This window comes from Varanus komodoensis, unplaced genomic scaffold (genome assembly GCF_004798865.1).
Source record: "Varanus komodoensis strain SLA01 unplaced genomic scaffold, ASM479886v1 scaffold9, whole genome shotgun sequence".
Lineage (NCBI taxonomy): Eukaryota > Metazoa > Chordata > Lepidosauria > Squamata > Varanidae > Varanus > Varanus komodoensis.
Window position 1 is genome coordinate 4,819,615 of NW_025336598.1, and position 15,242 is coordinate 4,834,856.

Sequence of the window (15,242 nt, forward strand, 5' to 3'; positions counted from 1 at the left end):
TAAATGTGCCTGGCTTTCTTTAGAGTTCTCTTTCAGTGGAGGCACATTGCAATTCTGTGAGGTAGGTTAAATTATGAGATAGTGGCTGAGCCCAAGATTACTCAGTGCATGTCAGAATGAGAATTTAAATATTATTTTCTGTAAATTCCAAGATATTAACCACTAGACCACAGCGAATCTCTTAATTATTTGAATTAGTCTTACGAAAGTATCCCTCTCCCTTGGCTTTTGTTGTTGTTATTGTTGCTTTGGTTTGTTTGTTTGTTTGTTTTTGTTGTTGTTTTTTCATCCGCTCTGAAAGGGTATGACACTGTTTAGAAGTGCTGTGGGGGAAATGAATGCATTCCTATTGCCAGGTTTGCTGCATAGATGCTTATTGACCCTAACCCAGTCATGCTTCATTGGCTAGTTGACTGAGACTGAGGTTGCAAATCTTCTTGTGTAAGTACAAGCTCAAGGTCCTAAACCTTTCTGGGTCAGAGAGCATATTTGGAATATCGAAGTGGTTATGGGCACTCTCACATAATGGCTGCTGTAGAAGGCTTTTTGCATTCACAAAATGGCTGTCTTAGTGGATATTAGAATATGTACAAGGAATCCATTTTGTGCAGGAAATATGCTGGATTCTCTAGTTTTGGCTTCCCAGGCTCCAGCCCACTTTGCAGTGGCCCAGAGTCCAGGTTCATGGTAAGCATATCCAGAGTTTGATCACCAGGAATTGAGCCCCACACGCTGCACAAGGAGCACCATTTTTCCGCACCTGCTGCCACTGATAGTTGTGAGTGGGGAAGAAAGTGACTCCTGGGAATGATAGCCAGTGTGCCACTCACTGTGCCCCTTTTCTGACAGGCAGCAAGCAGAGAAGGCTGGTCACCAGGAATGGTGGCTGGGGAAGGTTGATAGTTGGCCAAGAAACTGAGTAGAAGATAGAGGTGGAGTCAGCCAAATACCAAGTCACCTGCTTGCTCAAGTCCAACACACAAAGCCCAACAAACTGTCAGTTTCACAAAAGACAATCTGGTGGTGCTCAGAGAAATACACAGAAAGAGACAAGACACACACAAACCACCTATCTATTTCCCTCAAGCAAACTACATGCTACACAAACCCAAACAAAACATTCCCCTTGTCTGCCAATATGTGGCCTCCCTGATGGGTACCAAGAGAAGTACCCATCAGCACCAGGTGACTAGGATCACTCAGTGTAGAACCCCTTCACATTTATCTTGCCAGAGCAAACAGTGCTTTCTGTGAATTGTACCAGTTGTCATTAGCCAGCACAAACAGCAAATTGAAACAGCAGCCTGAGTTGTCCCATTTAACACAGGGCAGCGAGTGTAGTGGCATGGTGAGGGCTCCATTTTTGTCCAAAACTTGTAGGGTGTTTGTTTGGATTTTTTTTACTAATATTAGAAATTGTCTTCTAAACAAAAGTATCTTTTAGTCGTGCACATTGGATGACACTTTTTCATAACACATTTTATAACACATGCAAAGATTTGCCTCACTAATATTTCTAAATGGGTACATTTTGTAGAAAACTCAGAAGACATCAGACAGCAAAGAGAAAGTTCTCCTGACCACACTGTTGCTTGTACTTCACCTGTTACTCCAGTTAAGCTAGAGGAAGGTATGTTCCTTGGAGCTAAAGGAGTTTGTATAGTGGTGTCTATGTTTTTGTGCTTCATTTAATAGACTCATTGGCAAAAATACTGTGTGTGTAATGCTCTGTAGTTGTCTTCACAATAACAAAGAAATGTGCATTGCAAACACCTAGCCTGGCAACAATATACTGTGAAAAGGTTCTTGTAGTCTGTCACAATCTGAGTATGAGTCAGCAACATTGTGTGACTCCAAAAAAGAAAAAAATGCTGTTTTGGTTTGCCTCAATACAACTACAGTTTCAGTATCTTGGGACGTAATAGTTCTATTCTATTTTGCACTTGCCAGACCTCTTCTCAAATAATGTGCCCACTTCTGGAGATAACATTTTAAGAATTGTGCAGATAAATTAGAATAAATTCAAAAGAGGGTAATAATGGTGATCAGGGAACTAGAAGCTTAGTCCTATGAGAAAAGGTTGAAGAACTGGATATGTTTTGTTGTTGTATATCATCAAATCATTGGCTATGAATGAAATATCACATCCATGACAGCCCTCCTTACTTATTCTAGATTCAAGGCTATGGCCTTCTTTATGAAATCAATCTGTCTCTTATTTGGTCTTCCTTTTATTCTTCTGCATTCAGTATTCCCTAGCATGATTGTCTTCTCCAGGGAGTTTTGCTTGCTCATGTTTCCAAAATATGACAGCCTCAGTTTTGGCATTTTTGCTTTCAAGGAAAATTCTGGCTTGATTTGATCTAGTCATGGGGACTGAAGAGGATAAGATAGCATTCTTCAAATACCTAGTGGTTTGGCAAACAAAAGAAGACCTTATCCTGTTTTCTATTATCCAAGACTGTAGGACAGAACAATGAACAGGCTTAAATTACAGAAAGCCACCTGACTATCAGGAAAAACTGATGAGAGAGGTAGTGGACTCTCATGTGATTGGAGATGTGCAAGCAGAGACTGGACAGTCATCTGTTGGGGTTGCTTTTGGGTGGATTCCAACACTGAGCAGGGGATTGTATTCAGTAGTCAAAATGACCAATTCCAAGTTCTTGTTTCTATGACAATAATTGTCTCACTGGAAGAGAAGAATGTCTATTTTATTAAGCATTCAGTTTGCCTTTGGAAACTCACAAGCAGGTTACAAAAGTGAAGGTTATCTCTTATTTCTCTCTAGCGCCAGATAATTGGCATACTGCCTGTGTACTTGAAGGATCCATTTAATTTGCAGGACTAATCAATTCATCAATAATCTCCTATGAATTTGTTAATCCTTTTAAAAGGCCTTTAAATTACTGGCTAGCACATATCTTATTTTGATAGGTAAATCATACATTATGAGAAGTGCTTCCTTTTTTCATCCCTTAACACTGCCTGTATCATTGTATGATCTGATTCTTCAGTTGTAAAAGCTTTTTTTTTTTTTTCTCGCTCTACACTGTTTACAAATTTGGAAACTTTTCTCCTGTTTTCCCTTTGTTTTCCAATCTTTACTCTTTTACTAATACTGAAAAAGAGTAAACATCCCTTCTTCAAACCATAGCTCATTTTGGTTGCATTTTTCTTTACCTCTTGAAGCTCTATAACACTTAATTTTTAGGATGTTAGGACCAGAAGTGCATATGGTATTCCATGACCAACAATATCATGTGGTATGGCTGGTATTTGCTATTTCATTTTCAATTCCTTCCCTTATAATTCTCAACTTTGTACGCTTTTGCACTGCCCCAGCTCACTGAACTGAGTTTTCAGTGTACTTCCCAGTGTAAGCCTAAGATTTCTTGGGAAATCACAGCCAATTACATCAAGTGGATTTCAGACATCCATGTCTCCTCTCCTGTCCTAGGTATTGCGCCTTCTCTCCTGTCCTAGGTATTGCTCTCTTACAACATGTACACCCAAAATACCACTTGTGTTGATCATGCATCCTGCAAATAGTCTAGACTGAGAGAGAAAAACTGAGTTTAACTTAGAAAGAGGTGACTTAGGGGAAATATGGCACGGGTGTTCAAAATTATACATGATGTAGTGAAAGTGGAAGAAGAGACTTTTTCCTCTCCCATAATACTAGAACATGGAGTCATCTCATGAAGCTCATTGGTGGGAGATTCAGGACAGGTTAAAGGAAGTGTTTCTTCACATACTGCATAGTTAAACTATGGAACTCACTGCCACAAGTAGTGTTGTCACCAATTTGGTGATACTAAAACAGGATTTGAAAAAATCAGGGAAGAAGACTATCGGTGACTAGTAGTCTTGACAGGTATATCCTAGCTCGGGTGCAAGAGGCAGAATGCCATATATATCAGATGTTGAAGAATCTGGGCAGGATGGAGCTGTTGCACTCATATCCTGTTTGAAGGATCCTGTGGGCAGGTGCTTGGCCACTCTGTGCACGTAAAGCAGGACTAGATTGGGCCATTGGTTTGATCTAACATAGCTTTTCTTAAGTTTTTAATTGCCCTCTTTTTCCCACAGACAAATTAGGAGATAACTTCTCTCTCTTGAGTTCCCAAAGATGGAAGCAACAAAACCAAGTGCTTTCACTCCTTCTTTTCACACAACTGTTGCCCTTCCTTATTCCCTTTTAATTTGGACATTAAGACATTGTAGAGGTCTCGCATACATTCCTGCCCACTACCTGTATTCTTCTAGCGCTGCTGAACCAAGAAAACCTAATCTCCCCAGCCTCCCCACCTCCAATGCAAATGTTCATGTGAACATGAAAGAACAGAATGGATGTAATAAGTGATTTTTTTCCACATTTGGTACCCTGACTGACTGATCAACAAGATTTTTCTTGTTGAATGCATGGCTGTTGGATTGTTCGTTTTTAATACATCCTGCAGTAAACATTGCTGGTCCATGTGAGCGAGGATGGAAAAAGTATCTCATACTTCATTCCAGTCATAGCTCTCAAAAGAGGATTGGGTTAACTTTTTTGGTTGTTTCATGAGCAATATGACTCTGTGCAGTACTGCACACTTACTTTGTGCTTAGCTGTCTCTCAGGACTCTCTTTGTGTACTACATATTTCTGCCCCACTAACATGGGTATGAGAGTAGGCAGCATTTGTGAAGGTGCTGATGGGACCAAGATGAGTTAACTTGAGATAACTATTTCCTTTCTGTTTCCAGATACTTGAGAGCAAGTGCCGTCAAACTCTGTAATAAGCAGGATAATTCTGTTAAGAAAAGTTGATCTCCTCATCCTACCCACAACAGGGGAAACAGTGAATTGATGAAGCTATACAATTTTGAAATCATTTCTTTACACTGAGAATGTGTAGTGTTTTTTTCATTTCAGATGTACCTGTTCTCCTCTTCCTTAAATCTTTCATTGGCAGAAAATTTCATCATCAGCTGATGTTGGGTATATTTATGGAATCAGAATAGTAAATTGGGAAGGGCCAATTAGGCTATCAGATTAAACCATCATAAAACCTAAGCCTTTGCTAGGATTGAATATTGCAGCTGCTTGCAAAGAAATAATGACTGGGCCACCAAATTACTGGCTAAGATACCAGAGCCATCAAAATACTGAAAAAGTAGAATATTTTGTCACAGTGGGCATTATTTTACACTTAACATAATCCTGAAACTTATTTGTCAATAGTTTGCCCAGGCAGCCAGCTTGAAGAAATTAATGAAGTTCTAAAAACATGAGCAAGGGAATAATTACTTTCTTAAAATTATATTTTTGCAGTATTTTTGATATGTGACCCAATTGAGGAAGTGAAAATAACTCATTTAGCATGTATATATTCACTGAGCTTGATAAGGATTGGTTACTTCAGTGATCTATGTGTCCAGTGATTCAGCCCCACCCATTAGTAAGGAGAATTCTCTTTAGTAAAAACATTATTCTTCAAAATCAGGTGGAGATGTATAGAACAATTTCCTTTAAAGGAACAAGAAACTTCAGCTTGCCCAAGTGGCTTTTGATCAGTCAAATATAGCTTGGTGTTTGCACATTTCTTAAGCATTATTGGATTACACCTCTGCTCATATGTTTGTTGCAATTAAAATGAAAGAAAACAATGTTTCTTCAGAGGTTGCTGATTAATGGGAGGAAAGTTGGAAACATCTTTTATTTCTATTTTCAGTGAACCAGTAAACACAATTGAGTGTACAGGAAGGTGTAATCTAGATGTTTTCTGCATTTTTCTCTTACCCCAGAATTTATCATTTGTCTGTTACAAACCTGTCTGTCCACACCACCTCATTCTGTACTCTATAAGAATGGTACTGACCATTCTTTTAATATAACATAAAGGCTTTAATGGATGCATAGATTCTCTACTTGTGCTTTTTTCTTCTTGTGGCTGCATTACAAACAGGAGGTGGATATGCTAAAGAGTACCTGTTGCCATAGTAAGTATCATCCTGTTCTGCTGGTTTCCTTGACTTCTCTGTGCTTCGCTTCATTCTCTTGCATTTCTGTGATGTTTCCTCTGTGTGTTGGCTTGCTTAGTAAGGCATTTACACAGTTCAAGTATGCTTAAGTTTTTTCTACTGGTTTACTAGAACAAATGGTTAGAGTTGTATTAACAAGAATACAGCCAGTACCCTAAATTCAATTTGACTGTGCCTTGTTTACATATAACGAAAACTTTTTCTCTCCGTTCAGATATTGATTTCAAGTCTTAAAAAGTACTGTCTCCTGTAAAAGAAGAGAAATTAGTGTTGTATTCTCTTTTTCATAGATAAGAAAAATGTTTTAGGAAACAAATGAAGGTGTTTTCTGATATGCCTAATTGTGATGGCTTTACTGGACTCTACCTTCTCCCAAATATTTTAAGTGTTCTTAGTGGCCTGTTGTGAGGAAGAACTCTAGCCCTTGTTTCCCTCATCTTCATATTGAATAAATGTTTGTCTAAAATTAGGCACAAGAGGGGGGAAAAAGCAGGTGCATATTGCAAATCTGATACCTTAGTTCTTGTTTGTGGTGTCTGTGCATCACACATATGGGCTTCATACCTGCTCAGAGCCTAGAATCAGGAAAAATTTGTAAAGCTACATGTTCAGGTTGTGGGCTGGAGCCCCTTCCCCTTCTGTTCCCAGGAAGCTGTGGGAGGTGTTCTCACCCATTCCTTCAGTTCCTTTTCAACTGCCATTGAGTGTAGACAGGAGTTCCCTTCTCTTCTAAATACTAGCATTCTCTCCTTGTGTGTTCTCACTCAGTCCCACTGTTACTGGACTGTGCCAGTCAGCAGCTGGGGCAAACCCCGGGTGGACCCCAGACCCGAAGCCAAACAGAGCCTGAGACAAGACTTAGAGCCAAAACCAGCTTTATTCTAGTGCACTATAGAATAAAGGGAGACAAAAGGGAACATTCAGCCCAAAGCAGTGTCTCAAAAGTTGCACCCCAGTACATGCGTTTTATACCCTAGGTAACCAATTAGGTCACGTAATACACATCTAGTACATTGATACATCAATGTATGCACCCCCTCCCATGCTGGAGAAAGAGTCCTTTTTTCTGTCAAGGACCAGACATTTCCCATGTCTATTTCTTTTCTGCTCGAGATTCACACAGGCTTGCTATGTTCTTACTCCCTGCACATTGGCAACTTCCATGGTGGCTAGAACCAGTTTCCACTGTCCCTTTGATTACTGTATTTGAGATCAGGCTAGCGTGTTAGCTGTGGGTTACACAAAGTTCATTTTGTTCTTATCTGCCCTCCCTTGTGGGACAGTATAACTGTGGTGTTTTTACTATGTGGCCTTCCTCTGGCCAACTACTTTTGGGGTGTTTTGGGGTGCTGCAATTGGCAACACCATCTTTTTCCTTTAATAACCCCTCATTTCTTTTTTTCCCCTTCTTCTCGTCACTCTTTTCCTGAGAGAAAAAAATACAAAAATATTATTCTTATTCTACTTTTATTACTACTACCTCTCCAGCTCCCTCACTTCAACCCCCCATCTCATCCCCTCAATGATGTCAGGACCTTTCCAGAAATACTGCCGCTGCGACAGCAGAATATCACCCCCCCCCCCCGACAGGCTTGACCTGTGGGTTGTTGGAAAAGAGTGTTGGCTATGACTTTCATATTCTCTTGACAAAATTCTGCCAGCCTTTGCCCTCCAAGGCCATACTTGCCTGTTATTCCAGTTATCTTTTGGCTTCCTACTTTAGCATTCCAATCCCCCATGATGATACAGAGATCATTTTTTGGTGTTAATTCTAGAAGGTGTTGTAGGCCTTCATAGAACCGGTCAAATTCAGCCTCTTCAGCACCAGTGGTTGGGGCATAGACATGGACTACTGTGATGTTGAATTGTTTGCCTTGGATTCAAACTGAGATCATTCTGTCATTGTGGAAAGTATATCCCAGTATTTCTTTTCCTACTCTTTTATTGACTATGAAGGCTACTCCATTTCTTCTGAGGGATTCTTGCCTGCAGTAGTAGACCTGATGGTCATCTGAATTAAATTCACCCATTCCTGTCCATTTTAGTTCACTGATTCCCAGGATGTCAATGTTCAGTCTTGTCATCTCATGTTTGACCACGTCCAGCTTACCTTGATTCATAGATCTTACATTCCAGGTTCCTATGAAATGTTGTTCCTTACAGCATCGGATTTTGCTTTCACCACCAGACACATCCACAACTGAGTGTCCTTTCAGCTTTGACCCAATCACTTCATTCTTTCTGGCGCTCCTAGTACTAGCCCTCTGCTATTCCCCAATAGCACATTGGACACCTTCCGACCTGAGGGGCTCATCTTCCGACGTCATATCGTTTTGCCCTTTAGAACAGTCCATGGGGTTTTCATGGCGAGGGTACTGGAGTGGGTTGCCGTTTCCTTCTCCAGTAGATCAGCTTTTGTCATCCGTCTTGGGTGCCCCTGCATGGCATAGCTCATAGCTTCATTGAGCTACGTAAGCCCCTTCATCACGACAAGGCAGTGATCTATGAAGGGGGATACATGTCTACCTGGCAGCTATCTCCTCCTTTCATCTGCCTATTCAAAAGTTTCCATCTTTGCGTACCTCCAACACACAACTTGATAATCATCCTTTTTAAGCAACATTTTTTTTTCCTTTGCGCGTGGACACTCTGGGGCCAGAAGGGTTGGGAGCCACCCCTCTCCTACTCCTCAGTTCAGAGACACTTGGGTTATTTCCATAGAAACTGAGGAAATGGGCTGGAACCCCTCCCATGGCCTCCTGGAACAGGAGTAGGAGGGCCTCCTACCCATAACTTGAATGCTTAGCTTTAGAAGCTTTTCCCAATTCTAGGCTCTGCAGAGGCACAAAACCCATATGTGTGAATGCACAGCTGACCACTTAAAGAATGACAATTACAGGTAAGCAACCTGCCTTTCTCTTCTATGATAGGAAAGTTCTGTCTCCACCCCAAGTTGTAACTGAAAAATGAAATTGGAATTGTATTTAAAAAAAAACAAAACTAAGTTTAGCTTGTAACCTGCCAAATACTGTCCTCTTATTACCTTGGTTTCACATTATCTTAACCTAGCTTAACACTTCTAACATTTTGATTTGCTGAGTTTGAAGTGGTTATCATCATTGAGCTAACAAATGCTTTTGATTCTAAGCTTCAAAAACAAAGACTCACCACATAAAGAACTATTTAATATAAATGAAAACAAAAGATCTAACACAACACTACATTTATCTTAGAATACACAGTAAGCTTTCAGTGCAGTGCAGAGTTAGTAAAAATGTACTTAAAGTCACTGATCTGGAATATAAATTTAATAAAGAACAGTATTATTAAAACTGAAACTCCAAATCCTAAACTGGAAAAACAATGAAGGCTATATTTCCACACACAAAAGAAGTCTGCTGCTGCACCTTTTTGTCTTCTGTGCATTCCTGTGTATTGGTATAATTCCATTCCTTTTCTCTACATGATATCTTTGTGAAGGAAACATTTGACTTTATCTGCCTAAAAGGGAGGGGGCAGTGGGATGTCACTGGTGCTCCTCAAATAAACTTCTCCCCCTTCCCTGTGAGATCTGAATAGTGCTAGATGACTATGGCCTCTTTTCTAACCTAGTTTTGTGCTCAAATTTCCCCTCTTTATCTTGGAACTAAAAACGATTGCAGACATGAAGTAGCCAAAGTCAGTATCTTTTACCAGGATGAGAGCCAGTCCATGCATTAGGAACATGTGGGGGGAAAGGAAGTGTGAATCACCTATACTACTCTGTCTCCTTTCTTCCTCTGTTCCAGTGCCTGAATTGAGACACTTGGGTTTTGCTTATGCTTAGAGCTGTGAACTTTAGGAGAAGTTAGAAACAGAGTGAGTCAGATGGGGCCTCCTGGGCCATCTAGTCTGACCCCTGACTCCAGCTGGCTCAACTCATGACATGCCCACCATGTGCATGTCTAGCCTATCCGTGAACACCCTCACCGATGGGGCCTCAACCTTCTCCCGTGGAAGCCCATTCCATACCCTTGGGGTCCTAACCGTCAGGAAGCACTTCCTGGCATCTACCCTAAATTTTGGTTCCCTGAGCTTTGCTCCATTGGAACACGTTCTGCCCTCCACTGCAGAAGAAAAAAACTTCAAATTAACAGTACAGTAGAACTCAGGGAAGCAGGAGCAGGGATAGTTTATGGTTCTTCTTTCCCTCTGTAAGTAAAATTTGAACAAACTCCAAGATCAGTTCTACATCACTTGGAACTTCTGCATTCTTACAACCATAGAAACACAGTGAGTCAGAAGGAGTTTCTCAGTCTGTCTAGTCTGGCCCCCAGCTCCAGCTGGCTCCGCTCATGACATGCCTACCATGTCCATGTGGATGTTCTTCTCAGCAATCTGTAAGAAGAGATTGGTCACAGAGCATGTTAGATGTCTTGTGGGAATCATGGTAAATTGATTTTACAGTTAAATTTTTACAGTTAAAATTTTTGGGCTTCCTTTGCAAAGTTCCTTCTTCTTTAAGGGTTTTTTTAAGGATCAAGTGGTAATGGCTTACATTTTCAGACTGAATACAGTTAGGCTATACAGAAGTTATGGTAAGTGTTCAGTAGTAATTTGTGGGTTAATCAACATGATCAGTTGTGGGCATATGCAAGCTGCTTCTGGTTTTCAGCAATGGCATATGAATCCTGCATTCAGAGATTGTTAACTGTCATGTCTGAACCTGAGCACTTGAGGTTGTTTATGGATTAACAACCCCAAGTTAACCCCTGGCTTGTTTTTTTATTTAACTTGGAATAGTTTAGCTCACAAACAACAAGTACCCAGGTTTGGACATCATGGTAACTATCCACAACTCTGGCATTTGTAGATTGGTACTGAAAGCCAGAAGTCACTCATGCATGGCACGGATCCCCAGAATTCCATTGCTAGGTCCAAAAAAAGGTCATAGTATAAGCTACTCTTCAATCTTTAGAAAAGTTTGATGAAACTGTATAAGCATACAGCTTTGCAGTTAGAAGAATATGTTAAATCTAAAACCTCATTAAGTCATGGGTGCTGCTTCCTAGGTATGGAGACTAAAAAGTAGTTTGAGAAAATTATGGGAACCCAGCACAAACACTTAATGATCTATTTGTATAAGCTAAGTAATCCAGAACCGTTGTATCTTATGAATAGTAATAAAAGTTTGGCCCCAGGAATGCTTTTTGAGAAAGGTAATTACTGTTACATAAACAAATACATTTGGGAACAAGAATTTGTAGTACATGAACTTTTCAACTTTTGGCCCTTAGTTTATTGATATAGATCTCTATATTTTGACTTTTCCACAATGTTCTTAAAGTCAAACTTGAGTTCAAGGAGATTCATCATGTACTTCACTCTATCCAGAGGGATTTCTTTGCCTTGCATTTAGTTTTTCCAAAAAGAACTGATTTCTGTTAGAACCCCTCTAAGCAGTAGGCACACATTAACATTTACTGTTGATTGGTCTATTAGAGAGGCAGTTTAACCAGACTTACGATGACAGTGATGCTGCAACTTTCAAGCAAAGCCTCCCAGACCTCACCCCTGATGAGCCTTCAGAAGCCCTCCACTTCCCAGCCTCTGGAAAAGGGGATGATAAACAACTCACCCAAAGTCAAACTGAAAGTCCTTCTGGAAACCAAGAGCCCCAGCCAGGTGAAGACACAGTGACCCCAGCGGCTGAGGAAGGGGCAGCAGCCGAACTAGGTGGTGATGAGTCTCCTGGGAAGTCGCCATCCAAAAAGAAGAAGAAGTTTCGTACACCTTCCTTCCTGAAGAAAAAGAAGAAGAGTGACTCCTAAAGATCTTCAAAAATGCTGTTACATTTTACAATCTTACATTATTAACCACTAGAATATATCAAATCTTACTGAGTGTTTTATTTTTCTTTTACATAGAGAGCAGAACAAGTAACACCCTCAAGCTATAGTTTGATTTATTAAGAATATAATGGAAAATGAAGAAGTGGAAGGTGCTAATCTTGTGTGTGCAATGTACGCTGACCACGATTTATTCCAAGTTTGTAAACAAAAGTAAGTTACCTGGATATGTGTAACTTTGAAAGCCCATGTTGCTTTTTATGAAGGGAAGCATTTTTCAAAAAGTCCTGCTTAACAGGATGTTACTACTGGCTCTCTCTAACATGTACCCTTGTCTGAGAGTCAGCGGTTGTTGCAAGTGGCTTTAAGTACTGACAACTTGGAGATGACTCATTTATGTTTTAGAGGTTATATTATTGAACTGACTATTTGCTTTAGTACTGCATATTTAGAAATAATGATATACAGAGGCTTTAAAAAGTGGTCTTTCTCCCCTCTTATTCTGAATTGTAGCATAGCTGAGACTTAAACATATTTGTAGTGTCTAAGAATTAAGTGTCCTATGGTGTTTCCTGCAAATCTCTTTTCCTTTTTTTTTCTCCCTAATATGTTTGATGTAACATTTTCCACAGAATTATTTTACTCATTTGTTTTCTTAAGGAAATGTATTCAAACTCACCTAAAAGTTTGAAAAATAAATTAAAAATAAAAGCTGATAGCAAACAGGGGCTTACTACATTTATTCACTTCTCAACCTCATCATTCAGTTGCTCAAATATTGTACTGCTTCCACATGTGGCAACTGTTGTAACAAGCAGCCATCATGGTAGCTGGACCAATAATCTCTTAATAGCAGTAAAATCAGCACCATATGGTTCATTTCTAAGAGCCCTGGGAAGGTGTGCTATATTATAGCAGCAAGTAACATAATTGGGATTTGGCAGAGCTTACTATCCTCTTCTACTTCTCTGAATATGCTCATTTAACAATGCAGCTCAACCTTGAGCTGTGCATTCCTGGTTATAATAAAAGCAAACTTTCATCTATTTACTTAAGGACACGGGGAGCTAAGATAACAATTTTATGAGTACACCATTTTGAGATTTTGGTTTTGTTTATGCTCTTTAAAGTTTGGTGAAATGGCTAGTATTAAATGCCTCATTTGTGTTTTAAAAAAATGCTGAAAAAGAGAATGAATCCAATGGTTGGATGCAGCTTGATTGTAAATTTAACACCTATGTTACATTCCAAATAGATGCTTTGGAGCACCTCAGAATGGTAGATAAACTTCTGTAATATTGGTGTGGAAATATTGCAGAAAGATGAGGGTTAATGGCAGTAAGCACCATTACAGGAAAACTGACAAGCAACAAATGTTGATCACTGCACAGACAGAGAGAAACCTGAACAATAATGTTTCCTGTGAACTGCATGGCACTAATGGCTTGAAGCTTGCTACCTAACTATGTGTCCTGTGTACACTAAAAGCTTAATTGTGTTTCATTGTCAGGATTGAAATTGCATTACAAAAGCCATTTGCTACAGTGTTTCTGTTATAAAATGTAGGGGTTCTATCTTTTGACCACATATGTAATTATTTTAAAGTTCTAATTTTGTAGTTCTTAATTCTTATATTACAATATGAAGTCTAGTTGTATATGGTGTGATAACACACAATGGGCAGGATGAGATAGGGGTGGGAAAGGGAAGTGTCCTTTTTTTCTCTTCTTTCATTGTATCGTTCAACTCTACTCACAAATAAAACTCCTTAAAGGAGATGTGCTTTTCTGTTTTTTTTTTCTGAGCTCAAGTTGTTGATCCTTGCAAGTGTTATATCATTTACAGAAATGCTGGGTAAAAACAGCTAATGCATAATAATTATGGAAAATGACAGCAATCCTTTATACCAGGGATCCACAAACCTTTGGGAGAGGTGGAACACATTTGTAGTTTTGAGTGTCACGTGTGCTCCTAAATAATAGCTCAACAGAAGAACAGTCTCATAAGATGTATTATACAGGGGTCCTCAAACTTTTTCAATAGGGGACCAGTTGAAAGGCGGCAGCTACACGCACAGGCCAGTGCGGGGGGGGTGCCTGGGGGGTGCGGGCTGATGAGGTGGTGTTGGGTGCGTGCAGCGGTGACTTGCTCGGAGATCTCCCGGCAAGTTCAAAACCATCTCCGAGCAAGCAAGCCACTGGCTAGCATGCGTGCACGGGGGAGGCAGGCGGCGGCAACTTGCTTACTCGGAGATGGTTTTGAACTTGCTGAGAGATCTCCCAGCGAGTCCAAAACCACCTCCGAGCAAGCAAATCACTGCCTCTGGCGGACGACGGCGTGGGCTGGATGAAAGGACATGACGGGCTAGACCCGCCCGGGGGCCGTAGTTTCAGGACCCATGGTATTATACCTACAGCAGGTAGCCAACTGAAACAAATCCTTATGAAAGATGTGGCTGAGTAAAATGTAACTCAGTATCATTGGATACTTCAAATACAGACACTAAAGCAAGAATCCATTGATCAGACAAAATAGGGAAATCCTCTAATTTTCTGTTCCATTCCTATTTATTTATAACACTGGTCTACAAATTTTAGGAAATTATCAACCTCCGAGATGAAATGTGCTGATTCTTACATATTTTGATTAGATGAATTAGAAGACAGGTAAGGGTTACAGTTGGAAAAAAGAAGATCCTGACCAAGCTTTTGCAGCCTCCCACATTCTTAGCCTGGGCTCAGAAGGTGAGCTGTGCAGAAAAATCCTCACCACCTATCATTTTGTGAAATGAGGTCCAAGCATGGCCTTTTGGACCTAAAATTAGGGTAGGGAAAACCTCTGGGTAAGGGTTACAGTTGGAAAAACAATGGTGCCAGCAAAGTTTTCCATCCTCCAATGTTCTGAGCCTGGGTCCAGAAGGTCAGCTGTGTAGAAAAATCCACAAATCCTGTCATGAGACTGGCGCTGCTTCCCAACAAGAGCAATCACTCCAGTTGACACTCCATAACCCTAATGTGGAATTTTACCCCAACCCTAATTTTTGACCAAAATGGCCATGCTGGGACCAGATTTCATAAAAATCCATGGGTTCAGAATTTTTCTGCACAGATCATCTTCTGGGCCCAGCCTAAGAATGTTGGAGGCTGAAGAAAAATCATTAGAACTGTCATTTTTCAAACCCAATCCTAACCAGGCAATTTACCTTACTTATTTAGAGTATTTGTATGCCGTCCTTTTGCATAGCCTCAGGACAGCTTACATAAGAATAAAATAAAACATACTACAAATAAAATCCAGATCCACCCTGGCTGCAGATTAAAACTTATATAGTTAATGTTAAAAGTTATTAAAATATTGTTGAAATAAAAAGGTCTTAGCCTGGTGC

At 40.1% G+C, this 15,242-nt stretch overlaps 1 protein-coding gene across 13 annotated transcripts in view; it reads left to right on the plus strand.

Moving 5' to 3' along the window:
• The window catches only part of ADD1 (adducin 1), a 126,649-nt gene that overhangs the window by 92,182 nt on the left and 19,225 nt on the right, over positions 1-15,242 (plus strand). For 5 of the 13 annotated variants that reach the window (XM_044418448.1, XM_044418447.1, XM_044418450.1 and 2 more), the window contains 2 exons: positions 1,538-1,630; positions 11,511-13,633. In XM_044418448.1, coding sequence (XP_044274383.1) covers positions 1,538-1,630; positions 11,511-11,839 — 422 coding nt within the window. In that variant the 3' untranslated portion in view covers positions 11,840-13,633. The other 8 variants (XM_044418460.1, XM_044418458.1, XM_044418461.1 and 5 more) reach the window with 6 other exon arrangements.